We start from the raw sequence: 27792 nt of genomic DNA, 5'->3' as shown, positions 1-27792 counted from the left end.
GAGTCTGTGTAAAAAGACAAGAGGTGGGCTTTAGTGCAGCCGTTTGCTGACGCATCTTCGCTGCTCTTACTCTCCTCACTGCTAAGGAACCCGACTCAGCCTGGGAGACCATTTACTCCAGGGGCAGGCTCTTGATCCGGTTACTCTAACAGGACATACTCAACTGCACGGAGGTGAGGCATGTATGAGATGGGATTTCCTTTGTTTAACAATTTCTAGAATAATAGAAAGCAAGGGTTGGAGGAGACCCCAACAATGATCTATTTCAATGGCTCTGAAACCTGGTTATGTATATAATTACCTGGGAGGCTTCCAAAGCTACAGAGTCCTAACTCCATCTCAGACTTTGACCGAGAATGTCATGATTTAAGCCCCCGCAGGGGATCTTATCCCGTCAGTGTGGCACTAATCCACCAGTCCAGGATGAGAGTGTGGGCACCTCGGCTTCAGTCCAGCAGTCAGACACATGTAGAGGCCAGCACAGCAGCTCAGCTGGGAGAGGAGCTGCCCTTCTTTTACCAATCCTCTTCGCACCCGGGTTTTTTTTTTTTAATTCTGCAGCCTTTGCTAATTTAACTTGGTTTAGCTACTTTCCCACTTCTCTGCTTTCCTACTTATCTTCTTCACCCTTATCTACTTTTCTATTGAAGACCACAGACTATGAGAGTTTCAGAAGTTCTTGGGGAGCTGGGGAAACTGAGGCCAGAAAGGGTAAGTGTGTTCCAATGGAGCATACGGTCAGTTAGGTCTGGTTAGCAGAGCACCAGGATGAGCTCTAGCTTCTGGGCTCCAACACCTGCCTCCCTCAAAGCTCCTACCAAAACAAAAAACCAAAAAAACTTTTTAATATATTGACTTGGACTTAACAGAGGAGGAAAGAATAGGCCGACCAGAGCAACTGTGCTCACAGGATGGCCAAGCCCAAAGCAGCGTGTTAGTTTAGTTTAGAAGCGTGTACCCACACGGGGCAGGACGTGGGGGGAGTCAGGGAGCCCTAGCCTATGGGCAGCCTTTGTGAGAAAGAGCAAAAGGCACTTCCAGGGGGCGACTGGGAGAACGGCGCCCCCTGTCCTGGTTGATGTGGCCCCCAGGCAGGGCACGTGGCTGGGAAAGGTAAGCACAGACTGACTTCAGCCCCTAACTAGGGTCACTAACCCGTGGGGTTTGCCCAGGATGAGGCATTTCCCAGGATGCCAGACTTAGTGCTAAAAGCAGGAAAGTCCCAGGCAGAGCAGGATGGGTGGTCACTGCACCCCTCCCAGAACCCCACTGCTCCCACCTTCCAGCACAGGCACAGGAGGCTGCCCACGTGGAGTATTACCAGGAATTCATACTTGACTGTAGGGGCAGCTTCCTTTACCGCACTTAGGCCGTTCCCGGGGCTGCCAGGACACCACACTCGGTTCCAAAGCACAGAGCCTTTTACCTTCCCCTTTGCCGTAGGAGGAGCTGGCGGTCCATGACTTGGCCTCCACGTAGCCCAGCTCCCGGCAGACGACGTGCGCGGCGTGGATGGAGAAGTCGTCGTCGCACACGGTCCCCCACTCGCCCTTGTAGTACACCTCCACGCGCCCCTCGCTGTGCTTCCTCTTCTGCCCCGCCAGGCGCAGCTGGATCTTGGCGACGTCGGAGGGCGCCCTAGGCCGGCTGTAGTCGGGGGCGGGCTGCTGGAAGTACTCGGGATAGTGGGGCCAGCTCTCGTACTGCGCCAGGATCACCGAGGGAAGAAGGGCGAGCACAGCCAGACGGCCGCACAGGCGGGCGCCTCCCCGCCTCGCCATCCCTGGCCTCTGGCTGGAGGGGCTGATGGGGCCGGTGACAGGCGACACGCAGGCGTTCCCTGGAGGAGGCGAGAGATGCAGGTAACAGCTGCAGAGCGGCAGGGGCTTCACTTGCCTTTGTTGGGTGTTAGAGCTCTTCCCATTCTAGACGCCCATCTCCTCTCTCACCCCCCTCCCCGCTTGCACTTCAGCCAGACAGGTTTACGACTTCCTACCTCTCTAGCCCACCCATCTTCCCGTATCTCTGAAATGTTTCTTTTCAGTAGGGTTCCTGGCAGGAAGCAGCACACTCAAACTTAATTTGAGCAGAGTTTTTTGAACGGCTATCTCTGGAGAGGTGAGCAGAGTTCACAGAACGAATGCAGGCCTGCCTACGACCCAGGGCCGGGAGGAAAGCCGTCTCCAAGCCATGCCAGGCTCGAGGGCCAGGCAGGGCGCGGGAGCCGCAGAGCTGTGGCTTCAGTGAAGGGTCTTGGAGCCCAACCACAGCAACAGGCGCAAGGGATAAATACCTGGCCCCATCCTCCTCAGTCTTCCAACTGCTTTCTAGTGCCTCCAGTTGGGCAAACCCAACTGAAACCAAGCCTGTTGGTGGAGTCTGTATGGGTTGGCATCCAGGCTGCAGGATGGTGCAGAGGGAGGGCAGCAGGGGGAGAGGGCAGGCCGAGGGCACCTGCACACTGCTCCTCTTCCCCACCTCTGTACCTCTCCCTCTGGGGCCCAGCTCAGATCCCACCTCCTTTGCAAATCATCCTCACTGAAGCTGCCTGCAGGGTTCTCTGCTCCCAGGCCTCCTTGGGAGGCTCATTATCTAGCTAGCCTTCTCACCTTTCCCAGAAGCTGCCACGTCCCCAAGGAGGTTACAGACGTCCTAGGGCAGGATTTGTATCTCACTCTTTGGCACCTCCAGAGTAAATGCTGTAGGCTCCTGGGCATGCTTATGGAATGAGAAGCCGAGTTGGTTCCAGGGACTGAGCCCTTGGTGAAAGGTGGGACTCGAGTGCTGCACTGAGAGGTCGGGCACTCCCCTGCAAGATGTCTTTCCTCCCTCGACCTGGATGGACATGGCCTCTTCCAGGTGCTGAGAATAACACGAGGAGGCTTGGTGGCTCTATCTCTACTTGCTCACCAGCTGCTCTCCTTTCTGTCCACACATCCTATGGCTCTGCTTTCAGGCTCTCAGCCTTCAGACCCGCCAGCATGCTGTCCACCCACACCCCCGATCTCATTATGTCCTGCCCTCTGCATGACTGAGGAGGTCAGTGGCAAAGCCCCCTGAAAAGCTTTTTCGCAGGCCTGCCCTCAGCTGAACTGTGGGTTCTGCAAACAGCAGCCACAGAGAGCAGTCCTGAGCCGCATTTGTCACATTTGGAGAAGCCAAGGATGCCCTGGTAACAATTCCATCCCCTCTCATAGTTTCTGTCCCTGAGAGGTACAGGGGGCTGGGACCAGCCTGCTCTTTGCACAGAGAGGAGGCATGAAGCTCTCTGTGGTAAACAGGAGAATGGTTGTGTGGCCCGTCACCAGGCAAGGGTGGTCTGAACAGCAGAATTGGGGGAGCATAGACTCAAGCCAGATAGTCTGGGTTTGAGTTCTCATTCTGATAATACAGCTGGGCGACACTGGGCAAACTACTTAGCTTCTCTGTGTTTCCTACCTATAAAATAGGGATGATTACATTTAGCTCACAGAATTGTTATGAAGATTGAATGAATGGCACATAACAGATACTACATTTGCTAAATAAAAACGTTAAATTTTCAAGAATGTGGTCATTATACCCAGGAGGAGCCTACCTCCAAAAATTCTAGATGAGGTCATAAAACAAGAGATAAATACTTAGCTCATGTGCCTTGGTGCTCCCATAATTCAGAGAGGAAGGCACTACGGGTGTGTTTCATGGAAGAAGTAGACTGAATGTGAGGCCCTGAAAACAAGACCAGGACCTGATGGGGGAAGCTAACGGTAGCTAATGGGAGGCACGATACATTCTGTTTTAACCAGGTACAGAGGGGGTGGTTAATCGTATCCCTCAGCTCATGGTACATCACCATCAAGGGAGGACCAGATACCTGCCCCAGAGCTTCCCAGGATGGGTGGTCTTATCTGGAGAGAGGCAGTTCCCTGTTGGGATGCCCAGGCAGTGCCAGTCCCCCATGATACCTGCCAGGGCAGAGGGGACAGTGTTCAGGGGACAGCCAGGGCTGAGGACTTTTGAAGGCCCTCCAGTTTCCCTGGAGATCCAACCACCTTCATCCTGTAACTCACAAACGGGGGGAGAGAGCTGTGGGGTTCCTGCAATGATGTCCTTCAGACCACAGCGTGACACACTAGTGACATGGCTCTGAAGGCCCCAGCACTCCTGGGCCCTGGCCATGCTTCATTCCCGTCACAGCACGTCTGCATCCATGAGCTCATCTGTTCCTCACTGGAACCTGGTGTGGGTGAAGGAGGCAGGGAATGGGATTCTTATTCTGTCAGAGAGAACACCAAGAGCCAGAGAGGACGAAGGACTTCACAGGCACTGCAGTTAGTGCAGGCAGGGCCAGAACAAGTCACTCCTAAGCCAGCAAAACGTCAGCGATCCATCAGCATGTATAAATGATGTCCGAACTCCACCTGGTACAGAGAAGCCTTCCCACCCATACATTCTTAGCTGCTGTCCCTGCCCTCACTCCGTCCCCTCACAGGTCACCCATCTGATCATCTATACCTGGGTTAAGTTTTCCATCTCAATCAGTGTGCCTCCATCCCCACCCTATCTCCTTCCCTCCAAAGAAATATGTCACAGTCCTTTCCATTCTTCAAGAAAACCTTCCCAGGTGTCCCTCATCAGAATGAAGGTCTTCTCTGATTCCCTTTAAAATAGCACTTTGTGTGCGCATTACACCATTATCACGCCAGACTCCAGAAAGAAGCCAGCTCTTGTCATTTCCACAGAGTATCATGTGTTTCTGACTGTGGCCAACTACCTTGTACTAGATAAACATTCCTGCCAAGAACAACTGGAAAAGGTAGATAAAATACTAGGAACATGTATTTGAGGATACCAGAGAGCTGTGGAGGCAGCAATGGCTCAGGAGCCGAGACTCCCGAGAGATGGGCAGTGTGGGATGTGAGCCTGGCAGCTGCGTCTGCTTTTCCCCTTAAGGCACAGGCTGATTCCAAGGCCGCGGCCGACAGAAGCTAAGCAAAGCTCTAGGCAGCCTCCCAGGACTGAGCAGACAAAAACTGGAGTTCAGGACCTGCCGAAGAGGAAGGGCCCTGTCAAAGACCTTGTCTTGCCAGTGGGTTTCGGCCCCTGAGAAGTTCACTATGGATTCAGTGAGACTGAAAAATGACAATGGAAAGTTCTTGGGATAGAAGGGTTTATACCCAACTGTATTCCCACGGTGGCAGGTCAATCACTAGAATCCCATCCACTCAGAGCCAGTGTGCATGCAGCAAGCCTGTCTCTACCTCTGGGCCTCTCCACGCCTGCAGCCGTCTCAGTCTCTGTCCTGGGCCCTGCCACCACTCCAGCCTCTGCTCTCCTGCAGCCATGCAGCCCCACAGCCTTGCAGCCGTCTAAAGCACTGGCGGAGCTCTTACAGAGTCAGTAACAATGTATTGCCCACACGTGTGTAGTGTGGGCACTACATGCCTCCCTCCCCCAGGGCCAGGTGAGAATCCTTCACTTTCTCCACAGACCCCCACCAAGGCCTTCAGGTGGGAGTCTCTGAAGGGTTAACTTCTAAAAGTCAGGGCACAGAGTTATGTTCTACATAATTGGAATTCCAACAATGTTACAAAGGTCTAACTCCACATAATTGGAATTCCAAAGGAGAGAGAAAGGATGTGTGGAAGAAATATTTGAAGAGATAATAGCCAAGAAATAGATGAAACTGATGAAAAATATCAAGCCCAAGCAGTATAGTTTACAAAGAAAACCACACCTGGGCACATAAAATCCAACCTGGAAAAATGTGAGACAAAGAGAAATATTAACAGTAGCCAGAGTATAAAAAGAGTATTACTTTCAAAGAAGCAACAATAAAACAGCTGGACAAGCTAACAAAGAAAATAATCACATGACATTTTCCAAGAGATGAAAAAAATAAGTCAACCTAGACTTCTGTACCCACTGGGGAGAATGAAGGTGAAATGAGGGCATTTCAGACAAACAAGAGAGAGAATTTGTCATCAGAAGAGCCACCAAACAGAAATACTAAAGGAAGCTCTTTAGGCCAAAGGAAAAATAATCCTAAATCTTAGTATGGAGAAGCAGGAAGGAATGATTGTTAAGGAAGGAGAAGCTATGTGATTAAATCTATATGAAGAGCAACTGTGTAAAACAGTTATGTCTTGTGGGGTTTCAAATAAAATACATAACAACAATAGCACAAAATGCAGAGGGGTATTATAGGGAAAGGGTTGCAAGTTTTTTGCATTACCTGCAAAGTAGTGTAAGTATTACTTTCTATTAGACTGTAGCAAGCCTTAACAGTCTTAGCCAGATGCATGTTGTAATCTTTACAGTAATCACCATAAGAATAGTAAAAAAAAAAAAAAAAAAAGAACAAGCAGTGTACTAAAGGGAGGAAATGAGGGAATTAATTTTTAAAAATATCTCATTACTGCAGAAGTAAAGTAATGAAGCAGAGAAATAGAACAGTTGTCACAAATGGAAGAAGTAGTAAAATACAACAGTATTTACACTGGATGAAATAAAGACGCCAGTGAAAGACAAAGATTGTCAGAATGGATTTAACCAAACAATACTACTTCATATTTCTTATAGGAGACACACATATTTTAAGTACAGGGATGGAAAAAGGTATACCGTGCACAAATTAACCAAAAAAAGGAAAAGCTGGTACAAGTCAGACAAAGTCAACTTCCAGACAAGAAGCATTACTGGAGACAAAAAGAAAATTTTGTTAAGATGAAAGAGTCAAATCCACTGATACTACTTCTCAATTTGCATAATAGGCCCAATCTGTATAAAGTGACAGAACAGGAAAAAGTTGGCAAATCTGCAATTATAGTGGGAAGTTTTACGCCCCTTTTGTCAGAAGAAGTGGACAAAAAAATCCTTGTACTGAATATATGAATGACAAGTGTGACCTAACTGAGAAGTTGCCATCAACTGTACTCAACAACTACAGAAGACAGATGGGCTTAAAGCCTACAAGCAGGATTTACCCAGACAGACCCTGAGTTGGGTCATAAAGCAAGTCACACCACATTCAAAGAAATGTTGCCTGACTATGGTAGAATTAAGCTATAAACCAATAACAAAATAAGAACTAGAATATCTCCCAATATTTAAAAATGATGTAAAAGAAAAAAATACATTGCTATTAACTTACACATAGGTCACAGTAACAACTCGATTTGTTCATTCAACAAACATTTCTTAAGATCCTGGTAAATGGGAGGCTTCCTGACAGCAAAGCAATGTTTTCTTTCTGTGGTGCTGATCAGCATTAACATGACATTGATGGTGTCGCTACATTGCTGTTTGCCCACAGGAAGTCAGTGAATGGTCATGGATTGAACCACTTGAGCCTGGATGGCCTGACTTTGAATTCAGGAAGGTCTTTTGTTCTTCTGTAATGCTTCTTTCTATATCCTCATTTTACAGGAATTTAAGACAGAAAGTCCATGACTTGCCAAAGGTCACAAAGAATGACAGTGCTAAAACCAGTATGAAGCTAACATAATAGAGTGTCTCCTAAATGCGGCACTGTGCATCAATCATGACATTTTATTTTCGGTATTTCTGCTCTTTTGACATCTGGGATGTTGCTGTCCCTGGAGAGAGGCTACCTTTCCCTGGGCTAAGAATTCTTAGAGATGATAAAAGATTCACCTACTTTTCATATGCAAGCCAACAAATCCAGAGCCAGACCCTCCCAACCACCTCCTTTATCAAGATCTCACACTCTGGGCCAGTTCCCTCTGCCCTCATGACAGCAGGGCCAGGTACCAGACTATTAGAGTCAGCCTCTGTACCCCAGGGTGAGCTGGAATTATGCAACCAACCAATCCAAACCTACTTAGCCTTCTTACTCCACTTCACCTATTCCCTCCTGTGAAGGTCACAATAAAGGCTCCGCCCCCGGCTTCCCATGCCCCCTCAGCCCCTGACCAACTCTGCTGTTTTCCCATATGGCTCTGCATGGCATACGATGCCTCTTGTTTCTAGGGACCTGGGGGCTTAAACTTCTTTCTTCATGACAGTCATTTCCATGTCTACGTCTTACCATACCTGCTCCAAACAAAACCCAGTTACATTTTAAAACACACCATTCTCAACATTCTACCGCGTTAATTCGCTTAATGAGGTAAACACATTATCCTCAGGAGGAAAATGAGGCACAGAGTGGTTTGACAAGTTGACTGAGGTTGCACCAGTGTTGAGCGGCAACCCAGGATCTGCTCGAGGGCAGCAGGCTGACCTGGGCTGTGTCCTTCACCGCTATGCTCTGTGGCCCATAGCTGCTTATCCCAGTCTAGCGCTTGCCTACCACCCCCAAGCTCTCCTCACACGAGAGCTGCAAAGGCCTCCGGGTCATCTATTCATCTCAGAAATGGAAAAAATACGTGGTGCTGCAATTTTTTAAAAGAAATATTTACCTCTGGGTTTGCATATCTATAAACCGCTCCACCCGTCTTCTTAGATTCTCCAATCTGGGGGACTGGCCAGAGTTCAACTCCTAAATCTGTTCTAGAAAAGTGCTCCTGGATTTTTTGCTTCTTTTGTGGGCCCTTCTCCTACTCCCTGCTCTGGGGGATTGTAAAATATTAGACCCAGATGCTACTCTCTTTTAAAAATAGCTTTTCTGGGCTTTTTTCCCCCTTATTGCAAAAGTTATACTAGCTGGTGGCAGAAATCTGGAGAAAGCATACAAATAAAAAACAATTTGCAGCACCACCATTGGAGGTATATTACCAACAGTGTGTCGTGTATATTCCTTCCAGCCTTTTTTCTGTACATACACATTTCCTTTTAAAACTGTAATCATTTTCTACAGTTTTGCAAACTTTTTCACACTTAACAGTACTTTGCAAACATTATGCCTTATTGACTATTATAGTAAAAGATTTTTATCATACAGTATTCAATCCTATACACTGTAAGATTGAATAATCTTATCACTAAATTTTTTACTGTTCCTTAGCTAAAACTTTCCAGTCGTGGGATATATTCCTAAAAGTAAAATTGGTGGGTCAAAGGGCTGGTAAAAAAAATCAACGCTTTTGCAAAACTGTATTAACTGCCCTCCAGAAAGACTGTCAATTTACACATCAGCCACTATATGTTTCCCCACAACCTCAAAAATTCTGGTTGTGACGTTTTCAAATCTTTCTCCATCTGGTAAGCAACAAAGTGTAGCATTTTGTTTTAACTAGCACTTCTGCTATAGTGAGGTTAACCTTTTCTCCCCCACTCCCAGCTTTTTGGCCACTTGTATTTCTTTTTGGGGGGATGGGGAGGTTATCTCTTTATTTTACTTTTTTATCACTTTTTCTAGTGAATGTTCCTCTTTCCCTTACTGCTTTCTAAGATGCATTTTTTCTCATTGGCAGCCATCCACCCCTCAGGAAGGAAAACCGCCGGTAGAAGCCCACGTCCAAAGCGGAGCTTGGGTGCATGGAGAGCAAAGGCCCGGCGTCTCCCGTCCTCTCCGCCAGCCGCCCTGTTGCCGCCTCTGCCTCCGCCGTCAGACCAGAGGCCCTGCCCGGAGCTGGGGCTCAATCCCGCCGCGGCGGGAGGCGCGCCGGGAATTCATCCAGAGTGGCCCCTGGTTACGACTATAGCCCGCGCCTGGGCCGCTGCGCCGCGACGACCCGGCTAACACCGAGCACCCCCGGGGGCTGAGCGGAGCAGAGGCGGCCGGAAGGTCATCGGCCAGCCTCGCGGCTGGGGACGCGCGCCCCGAGCGGGCGGACGCCGGAGCCCCGCGGGAGCCGCCCCCGCGCTCTGCGTCCCGCGAAGTCACGCGAGACTTTTCCGGCCAACCAGGGGCCCCGGCCCGGACGCCCTCGGGCTGATGCGGACGTGCGAGCTCGCGGGGTTCCGGGTGGTGAGGCACCCGGGCGGGGAGCGCTCCCCGACTCGGCGGCCTCGGCCAACCGGCCTCGCGGCAGCCGCGCTAGCTCCGCGCCCCGGCCGGCTGCCCGCCGCTGACCCCGCGGGCCTGGCTGCGAGCGGGCTGGGAGGGCCTGGTTGTGCCGCGCCCCTTGGGGACGAACGTCCCCCATCTGCTCACATTTCTCACGTGCAGCGGCTGCTGTTTGATGAACCGGGAGTCGCCCGAGCCGCTAGGCCCAATGCCTGGCTCGTAGCGAGCGCTTATTAACATTGGGTTGGACTGGGCAGGATAGTTCAGAGTAGACCCCAACTAATTCCTGGGCGAAGGAGACCCTGCAAACCGCAGGCCCTGCTGATGGGGGACAACAGCCACAGATTTATTTCTGAACAGCAGAGACCCCACAAAGGCGCTGGCAAAAAGCACCAGGCAGCCCGCTGGGGCTCTAGCCTAGAAAATCATTTCCCCTTCTTAAGATTTTTTTCTCTGTTAAATGAACTCGTGGATTCCGACCTGTGATCAACGTATGATCTAATGTAAACAGTGGCAAAGCAGAAGAAAGCTCGATTACCTCATCCTCACTTTTCCCTGAGAGGTGGGAGCCCCACCGCGGCCCAGGCCTGTCTCCCCAGTCCCAGCTTTACCATATAAAGCAATTACTGGGATCTGCCTAAATTCCAGTTTAGCTGTGAATCTCCAGTTGTGAGAATTCAGAGGAGACGGGGTGGTAGGCTGTAGCCAAGCTTCAAACAAAAACAACTCCCTTTGCCTTTTGCCATTACTATATAGTGTTGTTTTACACACATGTTCCTTCCAGAAAGGAACATTAGAGCAGGTGAGAAATGTCGTTTTTCATTGAACAATTGCAGGGTTTTTCACGAGTTTGGTAGCCTCTACAATGAAAGCGCCCTCTCTGCATTGATCCTTCCAGGGAATGTGATAAATAAGGACTGGATGCAGAAAACCATGTCTTCCTTTTCTGCATGAACAGAGGGACAGTCTATATGACTTCCTAGTTATATGACTCATTTCCTTTCAGTTAATAGTCTTTACAGATGTGCTGTGTAAATGAAAAGTAATACTGTTAACACTTACTGAGTATTTAACTGAGCTATTATATAACCATATGGAGCTAGGTGCTCTGGGAGAGATGTGACATGGGAGGCGCTCACATTGTGGGAGTGGGCCTATCACCCCATCTAGAATGTAAATTGTCCTTACTCATCTCCATTGTCTCCTGCATTAGTCCTATCTCTCTTCCTGGAATGGAAGTATTACAAGAAGAGAATTTGCTCAAGCATTAAATCAGTGGGTCCAGACTATGGGCATGTCTGTTTGAGTGAGAGCAAAATCAGAGAAGGTTACAGCCACGAAGACCACACAGAGCCTTTTGAAAGGAGGAGGGCCATGCCCAGGGTCACATAGTTAAGGGAGAAAGGACAGAGAACACAATTTCTATCTCTGGTTCCCAATCTGAGACTCGTCCCCGCTAAGCACAAAGGTCAGTAGAAGCTATGGGAGGAGGATGGCCTTGAGTGGGTTAGGAAAGTGGCTTGGGACAAGAAAAGGCGGAGAAATTTGGACTAAAGCAGTGGATGTGATTAAAGCAGTAGTTGTGGAAATAAGCAACTAATGCAGGGACAGGAAGGAAGTGTTTGGAACACAGTATTTGAAAGGTGCTAGGAAAGAAAGGTGGATGGGAAGAACTTCAGAGTAGGAGGGGAATTCAGAGTCAGTCCATCTCATTTCACTTTACAGATAAAAGAGATGTAGACTAAGAATTTAATGGATTGGCCCATGGTGCCAAGTATTTGGCAGAGCCTAGTCTTGACCATGGTATCCTGGCTTCCTATTCTATCCCTTATACTAGGCTGCCTCCCCCTGACCCTGTCTGTTCTCATTTTGTGTCTTGGCCAGGCACTAAGTTTCTGGCTGAAGTCAGCTTGCAGAGGATGTGGAAGCATTGTGCTGGGCACCAAGAGGCAGCCAGGGGCCAGGACAAGAGCTCAGGCTCTCAGTCTCTTACATTGTCTTAATGAATCCCTGCCACTCCAGGCCCCTAGGTCCTCATCTGTCATGAGGAGGGTGGGCTAGGACAGGGCAGGAAGCAGATACCCACTTGCATGTCAAATTCAACCAGCTGCTGGTGGCTACTAAGGGTGCTGAGTGGCATCAAGACTCAAGAGGCAAAGAGAGTTCTGGCACAGATTGGTGATGAGTGCCATGGGACTGGGCATTTGCCCTCTTAGGCACTGGATGAATGATCTTAAGAACTTTTCTGGTTCCAAGATTTTATAACTCCACTGAAGTCCTAAAAGTTCTCAGTGAGAATACCTGTGTCCCCCTGCCTCTCTGGTCTGCCTTTCTAAGGGCTAATCCCTCCTTCTCTGAACCCCAGTCCTGAGTCGGCCACTACATCTCGGAAATGCTTCCTCCTGGACCTCTCATGACTACCAGCCAATGCTTGGCTGCAGAGCACATTCCAAATACATGCTTTGTGACCCCGTCCAGGTGTGTCTTCTCTGCTCCAGGCCTGCTCCATCCATACTGGCTGATCTGATCTGATGGTCATCTGATACCTTATGTACCTCTCCATGCTGGTTCTAAAACAAGCTCTATTCTTCCATCACAGGTCAAAGGGCTATTAAAGTGAAGCTTATGGATGGGGCCTTTGGCTTCCTCATCTTGCATTGAGTGGGTCCTCTTGCCTACGGGCTCCCTGGTTCCCTGGAGAGGCCATGTTTGGCATCTTGGAATCAAAACACAAGGGTCTGAATCCTGTCTTCGCCATAGCCAAGCTCTCTTGATTTGGGACCAATTTACTTTTACAGTCTGGATTTCCTCTTCTGATGATGGCGATAACCTTCCTTACGGGTGTGTATGTGTGTGTGATGATTAAATGAGATAACCTGAAATCCTAGCACACAGCATAGACTCAGTCACATTTTTTCTTCTTTCCTCCTGCCAACTCACCACCCCTGACTGTGGGCTCTGTGTCGTTCGTACTCAGTTGGTATTCAGTAAACATTTATTGAGTGAATAAAGATAAATTCTTATTCAAATCTTCACACCCTATTAAAACTGCCTTTTTCTTCTACAGGAAAAGTGAGTTGGTAAATTCATTCCTTATACATTTATGGTATTAAGGAATTTAACACATTAATGAATCAATTAGCTACTTTCCTAAGGATAGTGCACTTTTACATCTTAGGGAGGAACTCCAAGTTATGAATTCTGACAATTGGATTTTGCATATTGTGCCATGTTGGCGGTAAGGGCAATAGGGTTGTTTGTGAGTAGGTGCACCTCCCCGGGCCCTTCAGATTAGCTGACACAGGTGCCTGTTTACCTCTGAGATCCTCTCTGTGCGGTAAAGGTAGCAGGCAGATGTTGGAGTAATTTATGGAGAATGAAGATCCCCTGGCTCCTAAAATCTTACCCCAGAATGCTTGTCTCTAGAAGGTCATGGGCTGTGAGGCTGGCCCTCGGAGGGGCAAAGTGAGGCATGCTCCCAGCACATCCCAGCTGATTTCCTAGGAATGGCCAACTCGCTGCACACACCTATTTGCCCACAGAGAAACAGCCCCTAGGAATATTATTCAGTCATAAGAAGAAAACAAATCCTACCATTTGCAACAACATGGGTGGAGCTAGAGGCTATTATGCTAAGTGAAATAAGCCAGGCAGAGAAAGACAAATACCAAATGATTTCCCTCATTTGTGGAGTATAGCAATGAAGCAAAACTGAAGGAACAAAACAGCAACAGACTCACAGACTCCAAGAAGGGACTAGCATTTACCAAAGGGGAGAGGTGGGGAGGGAGGGAGAAGGGGATTGAGGAGCATTATGATTGGCACACATGGTGTGTGTGGGGTCACAGAGAAGAAGAGTAGTGACTCTGTGGCATCTGACTACGCTGATGGACAGTGACTGCAATGGGGCATGGGGGGGAACTTGATAATATGGGTGGCTGTAGTAACCACACTATTTTTCATGTGAAACCCTTACAAGAGTATATATCAATGATATTTAAAAAAAAAAAGAAAGAAAGAAACAGCCCCTAGCCTCTACTGGACACTGACGCCTGGAGGGCACATCAAGGCCTGCGGCAGTGAGCTGGTCTCACTCAGAGCAGAGAGCAGGGTGCCTGCAAACGTCTGCAAGGACCACAGGAAACATGATGCCCCAAGACCTGGCCACTTCTGCCCTCTCCGCTTACCTCCCAAAACGCCTGTAACTGTACTCAGGGAGCTACAGAGGGCTGGGCATCGTCTGCTGCTCTGAGTGTGCCAGGCAGCATTCCCTCTCTGAGGCCATTTCCCAACAGATGCCGGCATCAGGAAGGCAGAAGGCAGGCCTTGGGGCAGCTCAGGAGTCTCCTCCCTCAGCATAACAGGACCTTAGAAGGTGCTCAGAGGCCAATGCGCTTTGCCTTTGGGGGCTAGGAATTTTATCTGGCAAGGACTGTGGTGAGCAATTGCTCAGCAGCACACCCTCAGCGGCCCCCGGTGGATGTAGACTTTCTTATTTTCTGCCTGTTCTGTGTATTCCACCCCTTGTGCTAAAAGGATGACCTCTTCTTTTATACTGCAACCTGGATACCACGTGGGTTGGAGCTGAGGATGGGATTCTGTTAAAGACAAAGTTGGATTTAAAAAAACAAACCCTATATTGATTGATTGCTCATTCTGTATCAATTACCATGTGAAAAGTGATTTACAGATATGAACTCATTTAATCCTCTATCTAGACTAGTCTACCTACTTCCCAACAGAAACCTAATGTAAGCCACATATGTAGTTTAAACACTTCTGGAAGCCACATTAAAAAAGTAAAATGAAAGAGGTGAAACTAAAGTTAATGATACATTTTAGTTAACCCAGCATATCCCAAATATTCTCACTGTAATATGCAGTCAGTATAAACATGACTGATGAGATACTTTGCATTCTTTTCTTGTACTAAGTCTTTGAAATCTGGTATGTACTTTATACTCACAGAGCATCTCAATTCAGACCAGCACATTTCAAGTGCTCAGTGGGCCATGTGGTGGTGGCTGCCCAGTCCCAAGCAACCCTCTCAGAAAAGTGCTATCAGCATCCCTATTTCCCCAAGGAAAACATGAGGGACAGAAAGACTTTGTGATTTTCCTACAGTCACACAGCTAAAAAGTGATCAAGGTGGGATTTGTACCACAGCTGGTACCTTTATTCCCTAATCATTCTTGTCCCTGTTGCTGAGACAAGCACATTCCAGTGTACCTGGCATTGCCCATGGACCAGTTTGCTTGAGAAGGTTGCTTTGGGTTAAAGGATTTGAGCTTGCTAGGTAATGTACCATGATCCAAAGGTTTAAAACCAAAAGCAAAGAAAGGCTTGAATTTTAATTTGAGTAAAACAAAACAAAAGGAAGAAAATCAAACAGAAGTGTGCTGCATCTCCTGCCTCTTGTGGCAACTAATCATAAACAGATATGGTAAATTCTCCCTCTTCCCTTCTGGGCATTCGGTGATATTTGGATGGATGGAAAACATACTTCTCTTCTTCACACCTGCTTTATCAGTTCTTGGTCACAGGTTTTTATTTCACTAAAGACATCAAAAAGCCTGGTGGAGACACCTGTCCGATACCACAGTTGGAGTTTTTAGACAACAGAAGATCTATTCACAGCACTCACCTTTGAGGACCTCCATGGTCATGGACAGCCCAAGAGGAGTCTACGCCAGTGAGGGTACATCAGCACCCATCATGGAAATTCCAGGATATACTTTAACTGCCAGACAAGCCCACTGGGGCCGCAGGACATTTCTGCAGCTCATTCACACATACACCAAGCTCAGGTTTCCCAGCCCCTCTCCGGGCACGCAGAGAAATAAGAGAAAGGCCTGCTTTGGAGTTAACCTCACCCGAGGAAGTCTAGGAACTGTTGCAGCAGATGGTCTTAATTATTCAGACAGTTCAGCTCGGAAGTGGGTCGTCCTCAGGGTCAAGGCAAGATACCCAAGGACTGCAGTGTTTGACGAACTCGAGTAAGAGCCAGTGCATGCCGGAAGAAAGTTGGCTGTGCCTGCGGCTTATTTGCAAGTAGTACATTCTCTCTCTCAATATTTTCTTACTGGGCTCTTGGCTAAATGGTTGATGACATTCTTACATTCAATTCGGTCCAGTCCATTTATGGATACATCATTCACACAGCTGATTCTAGTACAAGCTTTGCTGACAAGAGGTACTGTGCCCCCAGCAGTCTGGGAGAGACAGGGAGAGAATCCCTTCACAATACTGGGATTCCAGGTCCCTGGAATATCTGACAAACATAAGCCAGAATTGGCTCAACGTCCCCAAGGGCTGTGAGCGCCCCTTGCCTGCAGGGACCCACACAGCCTGCACATTCTTCTCCAAGCAGGTCGGGCTGGACATGCTGCCACCTCTCCATAGGCAGTCAGTGGCATGGGCCAGTGGTTTGCACTTACACAGACCTGGGTTTAAACCTCATTTCTCCTGTACATTAGCTCTGTGACCTCAAGCACACAGGTCTAAGTCTCAGTACTCATCGGTAAAATGGAAACAATATATACTTAAGAGCAACTTTGTTAAGGGAAAAACAAGAAACACTTTTCAAGACTGTTAAAAAAAACAAAGATTATGTCTCTTATGTTCCCGACCCATAGTAGGTGGTCAAAAAATATCAGGTAAAATATTTTGGTTCAAACAGGTGCTGTCTGTTAGATTTGGGTCAGGCTGTTCAAGTGTCAACTGCAGGATGCTCAGCTGTAATGCAGTGGGTTCTATTTAATTTTGATCTTCAGGTTTCCCCAAGTGTTATTTGGGGACCTGGGAACTCCCAGGGACGAGGTTAGGCAGTTCCTCCTGAAACCTGAAACCAGCTCTTGCAACAACTTACTTGAAAACTAGAAATATACGGTGGCTCCAAAGAATACACAATATTGGGAAAAAACTTACTATCTAAATAAAAAGGTGCCTTCACATGTGCTGTATAAACTAGGTTGGTGCTAAATTGTGCCAAGTTCAATGGGGGAGTGGGTTCCAGGGAGTTTTCAGTATCCACAAATCAGACTTTCAAGCAGGGCTTAAGTCAGCCAGTGGATGCTTCCCGGTCTTGCTGGGAGTTGGGGCTGAGGGCTTGGTCAGAGGGAGAAAAAGAGTTCCTTAACCCGGATCTTGCTCAGTTTTCTCAGTTGATCATAAACAGTGCTACTCCAGTTGTCTGGGAAGCATCATTCTGTGAAGGACACCTTTAGCTCCAAAGCAACTGTCACCCCAGGAACTTTCTAGTACATTCTAGAAACACTGATTTCTATAATTCCAGGAGTGGCATTGTACTGGAAATGGGGATGAATATTCAAAAATATTTTACTTAGTTTTGACCCAACAGGGCTCCAAAAGGAAAAGGAGTTAACGTAAACCTGGAACATCCAGGGTCCTTTTCTTAGGCTACTATGTTGACAGCAGGATCATCCGGCCTAGAAGGAATGTGAAGGGCCTACTCCAAAAAAAACTTGACTCTCAAGATTTCCGTGGGGCTACTCAAATGTTTTTCTTCCCCCAAAAACAATCCCATGTGAAACATTTCATCATCCACCTGAAAAAAGGCATTCTTTGTTGCAGAATCTGCCTTCTTAGCAACATTTTCTGAGATGTCGAGTGGCTATTGACTTTCCTAGTGCATGCTTAGCAATGTGACAAACCGTGGCCCCTTACCAATACCTTTATGGCACTTGAGTGTGCCCATATGTGACCAACTGCTGTGTGATCAGTAACAAAGGCGTGCACAGAAAAGGGGGTAAACAAATTATAAAAATTATTCACTATCTGCACATAATGCATTTAGTGCATTTGGCAAAAAGCATGGCTGTCACACAAGCTAATCCTCTTAACTGTGTCCCCTTCCCCTCCCCCAACACAGCTCTCTGGGGCACAGGGCCCTCCTAAAGTAGGCCCCACTCTGCCAAGCTTTGCAGTGACTGGTTCTGCCGCTTGGGAGGCCCCTGGTAAGTAGGGAAATGATTCATTCCTCCCAGCACTTGCTCCACATCTTGGGCTCTGTAGGTCCCAGAATGGGCCTGCCTGCCCCAGTGGGAAGTGTCCCATAAGCAACCATGCCACCCCCAGCCAGAAGGAGCAGCCCAAGGTGTAAACAGCACGTGCTTAGTGTCCTTGAAACTGGGTAGTGGGGACCTCAGGCGAATTCTTTCACCCAGACAGAATGCTCTGTGACGTCTCTGCCTGATGTCAGCATGCAGATCTGGGGTCAGGGTGGGGGCCGCCCCCTCCATCAGACCCTCCCCTCCAGGGACTCCTGCTCTACCAGGAGTGATGAATGGTCCTCATTCATGGCTCAGAGGGCACTGAGGAGAGGCCCCCCCACTGTGGTCCGGATGCTGCTCCTGCCCCACATGAAACACATTCCCTTGTAGAGGAAGGCTGTCTTGGGTGAAGGGGTGTGCTCAGGGAATGAGGGAAGCGGGTGGGGGATGAGGGGTCCTTCTGAACCACCTCAGACAAGAATGCGGACTTGGACACCAGGCTTGGCCAGAGCTGGTCCATTTGGCCCCTGGCCAAAATTCCAGGGGAATCCTGTCTATTTCTGTCTAGTTCAGTCCTATTTCCTTCCACAGTGCTGAACTGTTCAGAACACAGTGAAATGGTAAGAAGGTAGGCATGTGGAAGCTGCATTTTTTCAGCCTCCAGAAAGAGGCCTTTGTCAGGAATAATTCGTTGTGAATGACTGGGGTTCGCCACAGCCCATCTCTGGCTCTGCACCAGGCTGTTTCTAGGGGATGCTGAAAGTACAACTTCAGACACTTTAAAATGTGCTTACTGGAGACTCTCAGACTGAATCAGAAAGTGAAAGCCAAATACTAAGTGTCCATAAGAGACACATCTTATCTGTACAGCATAGCCCACAAAGGGGCAGGGAAAACCCAACTGGTTCTGCTGCCGGAAGGCCATCCTGTTGCAGCGGCAGAGGACATGGCGTGACTACATGCCAATTAACGCTAATTAAGAGAATATGGTGGTTCAGATTCAAATCTGCCTTCTGCTGATAGAGAGGGGTCTTAGGGTCTTAGTGGTTACATAAGAAGTATCAAAGAATAGACTCATAAATAGGATGGACTGGTGGCTGCCATTGGGGGCATGGGTGAAGTAGTGAAGGGGGAGTAATTAGTGAGAATGTTTCATGTCTTGGTCGGGGTGATGGTTACACGAGTGGATATGCATGTCAAAGTTCATCAAGCTTTGATGCTAAGATTTGTGCATTTTATTGCATGTACCTCAATATAAAATAAAAATAAATTTAAAAAAATAGCACTGATGGTCAAAAAATTAAAAAAAAAAAGGATGGCCCAAGTTACTGGTGGGAGAAAAAGAAAAGTATCAGGGGCTCAGAACAGTGTCCAGCTCACAGCAGTGATCAGTACTCAATGAATGGTGACTATTATGATTATAAAATCAGCAACAACCCAGAAAAATTCCAGGAGGGGTGTCCTGTCACCTACGGGCCACACCACTTGGGTAGCAGGTTTTAACCATCCTCCCACCTCTGGCCCCACACACTCCAGACACAGTTTCCCAGAGATGACAATCAGTAGCTAAAATGGTTTGGACTTCTGCTTGTCACTTTGAAGGAGATATTAAAGTCCGTAGAAGGCAGACAGGGGAGAACAGAAGCCAGGGCCAGAACAGAGTGCCAACTTGGTAAGCAATCTGATCATTGCAAACACGTCATGTTCCCAGGGGAGGAAATGTAGTTAAGGATGGAGCCCACGGTGTGCAAATTCCTAGGGGTGGTGGTGCTGAGGTTTGGTCCTGGGCACAGATACTAGGTAGGGAGGGGCTCAGACAGGTAGCAAAGAGCAGCGTGCTTGGGTAGGCAGTGGAGGGGGCCTTGGGCTGGAGGGGTTGTACATACTAGTTTTTCTAAGAGATGGCCCCTTAGAAGTGGCCAAGAAGGCACCTCCTGAGCTCAGTCCTAAGTGAAGCTTCCCAACACCTCTCCCATCAGACTCCCCTCATGCCTCAGGTAGGACTCTTCAAGGCAGGACTCACTCTTGGCTTTGTACACCTGTGTCTCCAGAAGCTTCTAGGCCAAGCTCTCATCCAAGTGATGCAACCTGGGTCAACTGTCAAATCTTCAGGCCTGAGCCCCTCAGATGAGAACTTAACCCCACAGGGTCCAGCAAAGGAAGGAGCAGCTGGTTCAGAGACCACAGCCACACCTCAGGCTTGTTGGAAATGTCTGCTGCCCAGGGAGGGAAGCAGGAGAGCTGTTCTCAAGTTTGTTAAGAGCCTGTGATCTGGATTCTGCTGTCCACAGAAGCACTGGCTCCCTTCCAGAAACCCAGTGAGTAATAACAGCAGGCACCAACCGCCACATCACCAAAGCTGGCCAGGCTCGGCTGCACAATGCCAGCTGGTTCTGTGTCACTGGTCATTCCTGGAGGTAATGACATCCACAGAGTAGCCACATATACACTGAGACCTGAAAGGTCTTGCTCTTACTCAGAAGGGCAGATTTTCTTAGCTACCAATGTCATTGGTGCTGATCACAAGTCTTCTCTTGGACTCCTGAAAACAATTTAAATATTCTTTCTGCATCTCCAAGCATGGCATGGCTCCCACTGGCAGCTGTAGGATGCCTCCACTGTCTTTAGCATGACACATGCTGGCTTCAACCCACAACCCTGAGCTCTAGCCACACTGACCTGAGCATATGTGGTTCCCAGAAGACACCTGCTTCCATACTTCTCTGCCTTTGAACTTGCTGTTCCCTGTTCTAGGATGCCGCCTGTCCCTCCTGAACACCTACTAATCTTCAAGAATCCACTCAATGTGTATATTAAAAATTCTGAAGGAATTTACTTAAAGGCCATTAGAACTAATAAAAGAGCTGAGCAAGGTTACAGGATACAAATTCAATATACAAAAATTATCTGTTTCTATATGCTTTCGAAGAACTATCCAGAAATGAAAATAAGAAAATAATTTCACTTACAATAGCATTGAAATGAATAAATAACCAAGAATAAATTTAACAAGGGGATGTAAAATTTATATTCAGAAAACTACAAAACATTGTTTAAGTAAATAAAGAAGATCTAAATAAACAGAAAAACAATCCTATGTTCATAGATTGAGAGACAATATGTTAAGATGAGAATACAAATTGATCTACAGATTCATCACAATCCCTATTGGAATCCCAGCTGACTTCTTCATGGAAATTGACAAACTGATTTTAAAATACAGATGGAATTGTGAGGGACCCAGAGTAGACATGCCAATTCTGAGAAAGGAGAACAAAGCAAAAGGACCCATACTTCACGATTTAAAAACATACTACAAAGCAACAGGTACCAAAACAGTGTGGTATTAGCACAGAGCCAGATGTTAGATCAGTGGAATAGAACTGAGAGTCTGGTAATAAGCTTATATGATCAATTGATTCGGACAAGGACACCAAGGCCATTCAATGGGGAAAGAATAGTCTTTGCAAAAAATGGCATTGGAATAACAAGACAGCCACATATAAAAGAAACAGTCTGGACCCTTACCTCACGCCATTTACAAAAATCAATTCAAAATGGATCAATGAGCTAAATAAAATGAACAGGGTTTCACTGAACTTTAAATTTTAGTGTTTTCCTCTTAATTATTAAAATAGTCCCAATGCATCATGTTTAGCAGAGTGCTCTAGACAGAGTACTTGAATTCAAGGCAGCTTAAATGTGTTTTTAAAAATTATTCTTATAATTGGTTATGGGCATGCTAGAGCAATTCCAGATAACCTAGCGGGTCGTCTTCCTCTGCATTACAACAAGCCTAGATGCACACATTCTTTGGCTATGCGCTAAGGCTGCTGTTGGCACAGGGGGGCACCATGGCATTGTCAGAATAGTATTCTTGCCCTATGATTTGTTTTTAAAAACATACATCAATTAACATATCTTATTTGTTTTTGTGTCTCCTACAGTGACTGGCAGAGTGTCTGGTACATAGAAAGTCAATAATGAATCATTTCAGTTTAGAAGAGATAAAGGGCCTGGTGGGAGGGGAAGGAGAAAGGGAAGGCAGGTGGGAAGGCAGGATATGGCCACGGAATTTTCCACTCAGGGCTCAAAATTCATTCTCCAGCAGAAGCTGGCCAAAGAGAATGGAGTTCTTCAGGTGGGAGTAAATGCCCTTGGTCCAGGGACAACCTGGAAGAATGTGCCTTGGTGGTGATGTCCTAATAGAGCTGTAACTACGAATCTTAAATATGCTGTACTATCTTCCCTGGATGTTTTAAGAAAGAGGTTGCTTAAATATCACAACTAATCTTACGGCCTTCCAGACTACAAATTGTGTTTTTCAAACATCTCTTCCAGACTGCCTCATGGTAAGGAACGCAAACATCCAATCCCAAGACCCTCAGGTGAGTGGAAACAGCTGCATGCAGGCATGAAATATATTTGAAATTTCCTATTTTCCTTTAAGTCCACGCACTCTGGATACATTCTATTCTAAATCTAGATGGTAGTTCAAGGGCATATTCATTTTGTAAAAGTTCATCAAGAGCAGGTATTTGTACACTCACGTCCATGGCAGCATCATTCTCAATAGCCAAAAGGTAGAAGCAGCCCAAGTGTCCGTCAGTGAATAAATGGATAAATAAAATGTGGTGCAGCCAATCACTGGAATATTATTCAGCCTTAAAAAGGAAGGAAATGCTGACACCTGCTACAGTGTGGATGAACCTGGAGACTAATTTGTTAGGTGAAATAAGCAAGTCAAAAAATGATAAATACTGTATAATTCCACTTACTTGAGGTCCCCAGATTCACAGAGACAGAAAGTAGAATGGGGGTTGCCAGGGGCTGGGTGATGGGAGAGTGGGGAGTTAGTGCTTAATGAGGATAGAGTTTCAGTTCTGGAAGATGAAAAACTTCTGAGATGGATGGTGGTGATGGCTGGGCTGCACAACAATGTGAATGCACTTCATGCCACTTGACCTGTGCACTGCAAATGTTTAAGTTGGTGTTATGTTTATGTATATTTTACCACAATAAAAAAAACCCCAAAGTTCTTTCAGGTAGTGCTTAGGATTGGTGCCATTTTACCTCTGTACTCTGTTTTTGGGGTGGGGGTGGGGGATGCAATTACTTTAAAAATGTACTTCACTCAATTTTATACTTGTATTTGTTTTAGAAAAATATTTAGAAAAAGGCCAATCTTACTAGATCTTTGAGTCATGCAGGCACTCTGGGAAGTGGTGCTGTGTTTATTCCAGTGCATCAGTGGTGCCCCAGGACACAGCTGGGGGCAGAAGTTCACGGATCCACGTTCAAGAAGGACAGTATAAAGAACCTGAGCAAATCAAACTGTTCACAAGTCACCGATTTGTTATCTTCTTGTAGGGCATAGGCCTCACAGGCAAGCGGCATTATTTTCTCAGAAGATATTCTTAGCATTATGCTGCTGACACACCAAGGAGGGTGTATGGAGCTGCTGCCCCAGGACATGCACAGGGCCAGCTCTGCCTGCTGGTCTGCCAGAGATTCTGACAATGAAAAAACTAAAGGAAACTGCATCTCCACGCACATATGACATTATAATATAATACTAAAGTTATTCCAAGTGAAGGGATCAAAGAGCCTTGGGCAAGCAGAACTCAGGAGCTGAGAACCGAATCACATCCTCGTTACCTGCTCGGTTTCTTCTCTCTGCATCCGTCCCTGGTGCACACAACTTGCCTGGGCTTACTGTTTTTGCCAAGGGAAGTGCAAAAATTTTTTAAACTCTGGGCAGAAATCTTATCTAACCCATCACCATCATGCATTATCACCTTCCAACAAGTGGCTAGTCCGAACAGGTGGTGCCCACAGACCTCTCAGACACGGGCTGGGGGAGGAGACTGGCCAGCACACCCAGCCAGGTTGTGTTCCCTGCCGAGCACGTGCCGGGCAGGACAGCAGGAGGGTGGCTGGAAGTACTAGGGTGAGAAGGTCTGCAGGCTCGCTTCCACCTAGACGTGGCCGGAGACCGAGGATAAGCAGGGCAGTGCTGGGGATGAGCCTCTGCAGACATCTGCTCGGCTCTCCCTTTCCTGGCCACAACTGCTAGTCTTGCTGGTTCAGTGGGCCCTGAGCAGGGCAGGCTGCGGCCACTTCATCCGAGGCCTCCTCCTGGCCCACCCAGGGTCTGGAGTGCAGGGGGGCCTGGTGACACTGCCGTACAGACTGACCATCCAGGCCTTTCTCCCGAGGGAAAATGGATGACTGTAATTTCAGGCTGTTCTTCTGAACCCAGAAAGCCCCTGGACCGAGGAACTATACCTTCTAATGTCCCAAAACTGTCGAAGGAAGGAAGGAAGGAAGCAACTGCAGCCGCTGTCATGGAATCATCTAGAAGTTCTACCCCACAGAGACAGCCTGTCAGCTAACAGGGAGAGATTTCATGGCTGCTGGAAGATGGTGTGCAAAGTAAATGCTTTGGCCCTTTTGAGTTCCTACAGTTGGATAATGGGGTTGGAGCAACCAGTTTCTCTTTCCCTAAGAGGCTGTTTTATGGAAAGTCTGTTCATTCAATGTCTACTTCAGGGCAATGAATGTAAGAGCAGAAAAGTAGGAGTCTAGAAATAAGAGATTCCACTTTCCCATGCTGCCATCCAAGGAAGAATTCCAATTCATGAGTCTCATTAATAAGATGTAAACAATGGTGTCTTTACACCCATTTCAAAGGGAACACAAGCAGCAAAAATGCTAAAAGTACAAAGTGCTGGTGTTCTGTATCCTCACCAAAGGCAGAATAAACAAAGTTGTCCATAAATGAGAGACTTCAGAGCAAAGCATCTTCTCTGTCATAGAATTTAGGAGCCTCTGACTGAAGATGTCAGCTGCCAACATACTTGGGTGACAATCAAGGAGACGTAATTGTTGTCAGTAATATTTCTTTCTGGGGCCTTTGTCTCTTCCCAGAATTCCAGCTATGATCATACCATCCATCCTACTTTCAGACCCAGGAGCCAGGTGGATGGCGTGTCCTTATTCAGAGAGGGCCACCTGAACCCTTCACAGGGGGACAGTAAGTTGGGAAAGAAACCCAGGCCTCTTGACGTCGCAGTTGATTTCTCAAGTGCCGAATGGCTAGTTAGTAAACATTTACACGGCAATTTCTGATAGCAGGTGTGTGGGCAGTGATAAGCCCAGGAGGAAGCCATGGCCAAGATGAATGAGTCAGACAACAGCTGGTGTTCTGTGAGTGGCACTGAGCAGCTGAAGCACAGCGGCCCAGGCGTGAGGAAGCCAGGTCAGGTCCGGACTCCAGCCAGCCAACAAGCGCCATCTGTGCTGTCCGGACAGCTTATCTGTTTGCCAGCTTCCTCGGCTGGAAAGTGAATTCAGTGTCTACCTCACTCTTTAGAGGGACATTGAAAGAATTAGATGACACAATGCATGGAAACGGGGCTTCAGAGGAACGACATACAAAAGGAACATAAATTATAATAGTCAATAGAACAGGTCAACTTTCCAAAGACATCTTGGAGAAAACTGGGAAAATTTTAAATATAGGTTGGAGATTACATGATAAAGAACTATCTTTTGTTCATTTTCTTAGGTATAATAATGGAATAATGGCTATTTAGTATCTTTAGAGATCACAATGAAATACATAGGGATGAGATGATTTGATGTCTGGTATTTGCTTTAAAATATTTCATGGAAAACAAGAGTGAAGTGGAACAGATAAAGTAAATGTGGCAAAATGTCAGTAACTCTTGAAGCTGGGTGAGAAGTATAAGGGGTCTTCCCCCTACTTTTGTTTAGATTTGAAGTTTTTCAGAATAAAAAATAAATTTTAAATAAGCAATACAGAATTTTCTGGGGCAACGGAAAGCTTCTCCAAGGGTCATCTGTAGGGCTCAGAAAATGTTTCCTTCCCAAGGCCCTTCCCCACTGGTCATCCGGAGTTCAGAGACAAGGACTTGGGAAGAGGCCAGGCAAGGAGCCCAGTTGGAAAGGAAGACAGCTGGATGCAACCTCCTGTCAGCCATGCATCAAAATGTCAGCCATCCTGTAATGTCAAGGGAGTGCTCTGTCTTCAGACCTAGGTTTCTTATCCAGCTTTGCCACTTCACGGCCAAATGACCTTGGACCAAGTCACTTTTTAACACAAAGTCACAGGGAGACAAACAGATGTATGCATGCACACACACAAACACACACACACACACACACTGCTCAATCCCCTGGAGCCCTAAGAGCCACTAGGGGCCCATGGGGTGCATGCACTTTGCTTGATGTTCATTCCAAGGACAGGAACCAGAGACCAGAAAGGGGAACAGGACAAAGGGAGATAGTAATTTAGGTAGGACAGGGTCCAGTGAGCTAATCCTTCATCTGGGAACCGCCAGGGAAATGAACGCCTTGGCCTTAGTCTTAAGCCCCATCGCTGACGTTTAAGTACACAGTACACCATAAATAAATAAATAATTCCACCAAGGGTGACAAGTGGTATTTTGGGGCTCCAGGGCAGACCGGCTGGTGGTGGTACAGGGACCTGGAGTAATGCAAATGGAGTCGAGTCCCCATTCCAACTAACCCAGGAGCCTCGAGTTGCAGCACTTTCTGCTCTGCAAGAAGAAATGATCGGACTGATTTTAAGATTTCTGTAGTTCAAAGATTTTAGGAGACGAAGTTAATTTGGGGCAAGTTTCTGACTTTCATGCATCTCTCTCCTCTCATCAGGACTTGGTGAGCGGCGCAGTCCCCTCACTCCACCCACGCTGGTTTTTTGTGGTCTTTCCCCGGGCAGGGTGGGGGGTGATGGAGGGGAAGGAATCTGCTTGTTTCCTCCAAATCGTTTCTGTCCGCTCCGGTGCTGATTTACAGCCACACCTCGGGCAAGCAGCTACACCAGAAGGTTCCCAGATTTGGGGGGCGGAGGGCCCGGGCTGGGGGAGTGTACTGGCCAAAGCGCCTGCGTAAAAGTTGCACTGGACCAGCATGAGCTCCACTGCGGGGCGATCCTGCACGCACGGCCCGTGGACTCGCCTGCGCTGCTGCTTTCCTACTCCAGGGCCTCTCTGTAATCCCAGCGGGAGAGGCTCCCCGGTCCCTGGACGAGCCGAGGCGCTTGAAGTGAATATCTGGCGTGTGGACCGCGCCTCTCCTCCCACAAGCCTCAGAGAGCTCTGGCGCTCAGGCCCGGCCTGTACCGCAAGCTGGGGAGAGAACCCTGTTCTGTCGCTGAGTGGGGGCCAGGGCTCCCGGGCATAGCCCGGTGGCCCCCACCCCCACCCCGTTCCAGCGCCGTGCGCTCCACAGCCCCAAAGCCACCGCTCTGGGGACACCCCGTGCGCCCTGCGTTTCCCCCGCGCTCCACAGCCTCCGAAGCCAGGATTGCGGGCACGCACACAGCCCCCCGGGGTCCCTGGCCCCACGCTGCTACAATCACCTAAATAACCGAGCGCGCACCCAGCCTCTCCTGGCTCGGTCGGGCCCTCTGCAGGCCCCCGGCAAGTGCGGGACCCAGCGTCCTGCGTCCCGGGGCGCGCCGGCTCAGGCGAGGTGGGACTGGGTGGGTTCACGCGAGTCGGGAGGGGGACCGTTAGCTTGCACGTCGTCGAGCTTTCGGAGCAAGAAGCCCTCGAGCTCTGCGCCCCACCCACCCCCACGCCCTCCGCGGAGAGGCGGCCCCGCGGCGGGCAGAGCCCGGAGAGCCCGCGCGGAGCCCCCGCTTTCCCACGCACGGCTGCGCGAGGCGGAGGCGCAGGCAGCGCACTTACCCGGCCGCAGGGGTCCGCCCTGGCTCGACTGGGCCGGGCTTTCCACAGCGGCCCCTCTCCGCGCACGTCGCCGCTGAGCCCCTTTCCCAAGCAGAGGGGCGAGCCGGGTGGACGGGGCGAGCGCCGCGTACCGGGAGCGTCGGAGTCC

At 48.2% G+C, this 27792-nt stretch overlaps 1 protein-coding gene across 2 annotated transcripts in view; it reads right to left on the bottom strand.

Moving 5' to 3' along the window:
- The window catches only part of LOXL2 (lysyl oxidase like 2), an 86543-nt gene extending 58751 nt beyond the window's left edge, over positions 1 to 27792 (bottom strand). Inside the window, exons 1-3 of one of the 2 annotated variants that reach the window (XM_036888859.2) lie at positions 27645 to 27779; positions 2610 to 2709; positions 1427 to 1840 (exon numbers count right to left, since the gene is read on the bottom strand). In XM_036888859.2, coding sequence (XP_036744754.1) covers positions 1427 to 1781 — 355 coding nt within the window. In that variant the 5' untranslated portion in view covers positions 1782 to 1840; positions 2610 to 2709; positions 27645 to 27779. Of the gene's footprint in view, positions 1 to 1426; positions 1841 to 2609; positions 2710 to 27644 lie in introns of both variants that reach the window. The other variant, XM_036888858.2, reaches the window with a different exon arrangement.

The sequence above is a fragment of the Manis pentadactyla genome, chromosome 1, assembly GCF_030020395.1.
Source record: "Manis pentadactyla isolate mManPen7 chromosome 1, mManPen7.hap1, whole genome shotgun sequence".
Classification (NCBI taxonomy): domain Eukaryota; kingdom Metazoa; phylum Chordata; class Mammalia; order Pholidota; family Manidae; genus Manis; species Manis pentadactyla.
The sequence above is the reverse complement of the archived record's forward strand: the minus strand, read 5'-3'. Positions and strand labels throughout refer to the sequence as shown.